At 47.2% G+C, this 6096-nt stretch overlaps 1 protein-coding gene across 1 annotated transcript; it reads right to left on the reverse strand.

Annotated features, from left to right (window-relative positions):
* Nucleotides 1-1265: 1265 nt before the first annotated feature.
* Nucleotides 1266-2309, reverse strand: LOC148183396 (endogenous retrovirus group K member 10 Gag polyprotein-like). The gene has a single exon (XM_088061467.1). The coding sequence runs from the start codon at nt 2307-2309 to the stop codon at nt 1266-1268; it is 1044 nt and encodes a 347-aa protein (XP_087917593.1).
* Between the last annotated feature and the right edge of the window lie 3787 nt (nt 2310-6096).

Raw genomic sequence — 6096 nt, forward strand, 5'->3', positions numbered from 1 at the left:
GCACGGTGGCCTTCCCTGGCCACTCGGTCCAAACTGCACACAAACATCAATGTGATGGATGGCAGAAATGGCGTTTATTGCTGGAGAATTTGACACTTTATAACCTAGGTTCACAGTGTTACTCCCATCTGCTTTCATCACAGCTAGGTGCTATTGGCTAATTACGGGGCAATTACCATACACTGTGGAGGAGGGGGGTGACTATCTTTCTGTTACATCCCGATATCTTCTGACCGCTGGGCCCTATTTTCATGCTCGGGATTTCAAAGCCATTTGTTTTTAGAGTCTCTGTGATTGTTGACACTAACTGGTCTACCTGACCTCCCGAGGGCGTGGCAATCAGGATGTCGTCCATGTACTGGATGATGGTAGCAGTCGAGTTGCTATGACGGATCGGTGCTAGCGCTCAATCGACTGTGATTTGACAGATTGTAGGTGAGTTGACCATCCCCTGAGGCAGCACTTTCCACTGGAAGAGTAGGTTGGGGCGCTGGCTGTTTGGAAACACCACTGAGAAAGCAAACCGCTCTTTGTCTTCTTCATGTAAGGATATAGAAAAGAAACAGTCCTTGATATCAAGAACAACACAGGGTTGGCCTTCTGGTACCATAGAGTTCATAGGTAACAGTGTTTGAACAGGCCCCATGGGTTGAATTTTCTTATTTACTTCACACAAATCGTGGAGGAGGCGAAACCCTTCTCTGGATCGCTTAGGGATTACAAGAACAGGAGTATTCCACGGGCTAGTAGATGGCTCTATGTGACCTTGTTGTAATTCACGGTAAACTAACTCAAGAAGGACATCTAATTGAGGCTTGGATAGGGGCCACTGCTCGACCCACACCGGGCTGGATGATTTCCAAGAAAGCCTGATTGGCGGCAGCCGGTACGCGGCAGTGGCCCTTAGGGTAAATTCGTCACCCTGGCTTTTAGCAAAGCTAGGGCGTCTCTCCCTAATAGGGCTGGGATTCCTGTCATGACATACAGGAAGAGGGCAATAGTTTTCTCTGGGTCTTTTTCTGTGTGGAGTGTAATGGCTATTAGCTGCGTGCTTCTCTGAGCTTGTGACAACCCTCCAACCCCGCCTACCATGGGGGCATCCTCTAGTTTCCAGAGAGGAGGCCAATTTGTCTCCGGAATGACTGTGACATCTGCCCCTGTATCAATTAGAAAAGGAACACTGATAGACCCAGAGGGGATACTTTGATCACCTGGGATGTCATAAAGGGTGCAGATCCCCCATACCACCGGCGGGTTGTCACACCTTACTGCCAAGGCCACCCTGGGGTCATGTCTCCCAAGTGTGACCCCTGCTGCCCCTGTGGCAGATAAGGCAAGGTTCGCTGAGTAACCGGCTGAGTCATAAAAGTGGTCGCCTCTTGGGGGGGTAATGGATTTGGGAGCACCTCGCTCCTTGCAGGGTTGGCATAGCTGGGCCGCCTCACATCCCAAGTGGGAGAGGACTGTGTGCGACCCTGCTGTCCTCTCCCTCTCCCGTTTCCCTGAGCCTTGGATCTGCATTCTCTGGCAAGGTGCCTCTTTTTCCCACAAGCCCAGCATGGCCCTTTAAATCGGTTTTGCTGTGAGATGGGCGCTGCCAGGGCCCCCCCCCCCTTGGGGCAATTTGCAACAACATGACCTGCCTGGCAGCATTTAAGGCACGCCATTATGCTAGCGATTGCTGTGCAGACTGCAGCTTGAATCAGGGCTACCTGTTCCTCCCTCATGACATGCTTAATCATGTCTGCGATACTTGACCCTATCGGTAATGATCGGAGGATTTCCTTGGTTGTCGAATTGCATTGTTGACGTAAGCAGTCTGCTATGACTGGGCCTTTTGCCTCTGAGGGCAGGGCAGAGGAGTCAACAGCTGCCTGAAGGTGGTCTACAAATTGTGCAAAGCTCTCACTTTTGTTTTGCTTTATGGTAGCCCATGGTGATGGCTTAGCAGTAACTCTAGAAGCCGAGCGAATAGCTTCTCTGGCCGCACAAGTGGTTGTCATAACTTCGTGGGCCCTCAGACCCTGGGCCTGTGCCTGAGGTGTAATCATTGTTAAGTCTGTGTCCATTAACCGCTGCAGGCTGGAGCCATGTAATGGGTGATCCGCCCCGGTTACCTGGGCTAGTTGTTTGGCACAGTTGTCTTCCCAATCTTGTTTAAAAACAATCATTCCTGCTCCATCGAAAATCAATCTACAAGTGTGTTTTATATCAAAAGGGAGCAGATCGTCACCTCCAAAAAGACCATCGATAAGGGAGGTGACCATGGCAGAATTAAGCCCTTTTTCTGCAATTGCTTTAACAATCATTTTAACATCTTTAGGGTTTATTGGTGAGTGAACTCTGTCCCCCCTCAGACACCCGGACTGGGAATGCTAGCCCAGCTGGGGGGACCCAGGTGGCACATGCTGCTTTTATTTCTCCCCAGTCTGTGAGAGGGGTATCTTCTCTCAGTTCTTTTTTAATGTGGAGGAGGATATTCTTGTTTATCTTTGTTGTTTCCTCCTCTAAGGAGTCAGTCTCTGACTGTTCGCCCTCGTTAGTATCTCGGTTGGAGTCGGAACTCGACTGGCTAGCCATTTCCGGTTTCCTGTGCCTTTTTGTTGGGCTCTGGCCCCGCCTACACCCCTTGTGGGCAGGCCATTCCCTCCCTCCTGGTTCTCCCTGCCCTTCACTCCGCCCTCCACTCTTCCCTCTGTTCCACCCTCCTGTCCTTTCCCCCTCTCTTACATTCCTTTCCCTCTCTCCCTGAACACCTCCCCCGCATCTTATCTCTTTCACTTCAGTTTATCTTTCTTCCTCGCATACCTTATCTTTCCCGTCCCACTGACTATGTTCACCCATCAATGCCAGTGCTTGTTCTCTGTTCTCACTAAGGACATTTTCCCCTCGCTCTTTGTCTTTTTGCTCAGTGCCATCTTGGGATGCATAGGGCGGTGGTTCCCCCCGGGCTTTTCGTGCAGCACCCCTAGCTTCTTCTGTTAACTTTTTCCAAAAAACTTCTGCTCTCTGTTGTCCCTTTGAGAGCAGATCAGGATTCGGGGATTGAAGGGATGTGTCGCCTTCTTGTGTCCCCTTCAGCTCAGCCGAGCCGCTCTCGTCTGGGGACTGTAATGTTTGAGTAGCCGCACCGACTCGACTCCCAGTTTCAGGGTGGCCAACAGACAGTTTTTTGCCGCCCTCCAGGTCTCTTGCTCTTGTCTAGATTTCTTCAAAGCTTTGACAACCCTCCCCCGTGACTTAAGATGTTTCCCACTGCCGGAATCCATGGTTTCATTAGCAAGGGCTCTGGTACATTTGTCCCACACCGCAGGGTGGAGAATTTGCACTGGTTGGTCTATGACCCCAATATGCAAAAGCCTTGAAATAAAAAGTATAAAATCTTTAGACTTACAGTCTATTCCCCATTGTTTATGTAATTGCAATACAACCTTTACAAGCGCTTCCATCTTCCTTGTGGGCCCAGGAACGTCTCTCACCCCAGGACTAGTCTAGCTGTCCTGACCGCTGCTCCCGTTTTCCAGGAAATCCTCACTCTCTGGATTTGAATCCCGCTTTTCGAATTTGAATCCCGGGTTTCGGCACCAAATTTGTTGCCTTAAGCAAGGCAGACACCCTGGTTCAGGAACAGCACGGTGGCCTTCCCTGGCCACTCGGTCCAAACCGCACACAAACATCAATGTGATGGATGGCAGAAATGGCGTTTATTGCTGGAGAATTTGACACTTTATAACCTAGGTTCACAGTGTCACTCCCATCTGCTTTCATCACAGCTAGGTGCTGTTGGCTAATTACGGGGCAATTACCATACACTATGGAGGAGAGGGGTGACTATCTTTCCGTTACATCCCGATATCTTCCGACCGCTGGGCCCTAGCTTCCACAGGAGGAGACCCACACTGGAGCAGGTGGATGCCTGGGAGGAGGCTGTGACCCCGTGGGAAGCCTGTGGAGAGAGAACCTCATGCCTGAGCAGCCTGTTCTTGAAGGATTGCACCCCATGGAAAAGTGACCGACATTGCAGCAGTTTGGGGAGGACTGTTGCCCATGGAATGGACTCACATTGCAGCGGTTCGCAGAGATCTGTTGCTTGTGAGTTGGACTTAAATTGGAGAAGTTCATGGAGAACTGTCTCCCATGGGAAGGACCCCACACTGGAACAGGGGAAGGGCTCGTCTCCCTGAGCAGTGGGAGAAACTGTGTGTCATGAACTGACCGTAACCCCCATTTCCTGTCTCCCTGCACCACTGTGGTAGGAGGTAGAGCTGGGAAGGAGGGAGGTGTTTTTAAGGTTTTATTTTACTTCTCATGATCCTTCTCTGATTTTGTTAGTAATAAATTCAATTCATATCTCTAATTTGAGCCTGTTTTGCCCATGATGGTATTTGATGAGTGATCTCTCCTGATCCTTATCTCAACCCATGAACCCTTTGTTATATTTTCTCTCCCCTGTCCAGCTGTGGAGGGGAGGCATAGAGAGGCTTTGGTGGGTGCCTGGCATCCAGCCAGCATCAGATCAACTGAACGTATGTAAAAGCTCTAAAATACTTAATTTTATTAATGAAATGGTACCAAGGACAAGTATACAAAGAATTTCTTTGCTCTATGCTACTTACACATCATAAATAAGACAGTTGTTGTAAGACACAGTCCTTCACAATCTTTCTATAAGCATACAGATTTGTCATTCTTTGATCAAAATAAGATGCTTACCAATCAACAGCATGTGGCTTAAACATCACAAAAATTAGTGTTTATACTTTACATGGTAAAGCATTTTCTATAGTCTTAAATGTACAGTCTCGAGAACATAAAATACTATTTAAAAAGAGTGATTAAGCATCTTACAATCAAATTGGGCTATTTTACATTCCCTGTAATATGCTTTTCTTTTTCTTTTTTTGTTTTTGTGGTAAGAATTACTTATGCAAAGGAAAATAAAAACAAATTGAAAGCAAATAGTTAATATGGTATTTTTTTTTAAGTGAAGGAAATAACTTCCCATGAAGTAAGGCAAGTAATTTGATTGTATTAAGTTGTTTTAAAAATAATCTACTTGATTTTAGGCATAAATTTTAAAGGTATGACTCTTAAGAAATCTCACAATGATGAAACTGATTAAATTAGTTCAGAGAGCACAAGACATGTTACAGAATCATGGAAGCACAGAATGAACTAGGTTGGAAAAGACCTTTGAAATGATCAAGTCAAACTATGGCCTAACACCCCCTCATCAACTAAACCATGGCACTGAGTGCCACGTCCAGTCTTTTTTTAAACACGCCTAGGGACAGCGACTCTACCACTGTCATGGTTGCAGCTAGCCTGTAGCTGCCAAATACATTTGGCCATTTTGGACCCCCAAACTCAACCAGCCTAGAAGTAAAACAAATCCCCAGATGGGGCAGGGATGGGTTGGATTCAAACCCAAGCAGAGACCTCAGCCAATCATGTTCAATCCAGAAAGCAGACATATCACTGGTCAAAGAGCTGAGTGGTGCTAAAACCTTGACCAATCAGTTGTCTAGACCCGGGTGTTTTGAATGCACTATATAAGAAAGTTCCGAACAATAAAACACGTTGTTTGTTGAGGACCCTCCGTGAGTTTGTGTCGTCTCTGTCTCCAACCAATGACCCCTAATGTAATATACTGCCTCCCTGGGCAGACAACTCCAGTGCACAATCACTCTTTCAGTGAAGAATTTTTTTCTAACATCTAACTTAATCTTCCCGTTGCCTAGCAGTGGCTGCCTGGAAGAAGACACTGAACCCCAGCTGACTACAACCACCTTTCAGGTAGTTGTAGAGAGTGATAAGGTCTCCCTTGAGCCTCCTTTTTTCCAGGCTAAACAGCCCCAGCTCCCTCAGTCTCAGTTCTTCGTAGGGTTTGTGTTCCAAGCCCTTCACTAGCCTTGTTGCCCTCCTCTGGAAGCATTCAAGAGTCTCAATGTCCTTCCTAAACTGAGGGGCCCAGAACTGGACACAGGACTCAAGGTACTCAAGTACTCAGAGTTCTAGCTTGACAAAAATATTTGGTTTGTCATTCTTTTCTTACATGCTTTTTCTTTAAAAAATGAAAAATAAGTCTCTACTGTA

The sequence above is a fragment of the Pseudopodoces humilis genome, chromosome 12 (genome assembly GCF_049639895.1).
Source record: "Pseudopodoces humilis isolate 2021_Gansu_Grassland_sample_001 chromosome 12, ASM4963989v1, whole genome shotgun sequence".
Classification (NCBI taxonomy): domain Eukaryota; kingdom Metazoa; phylum Chordata; class Aves; order Passeriformes; family Paridae; genus Pseudopodoces; species Pseudopodoces humilis.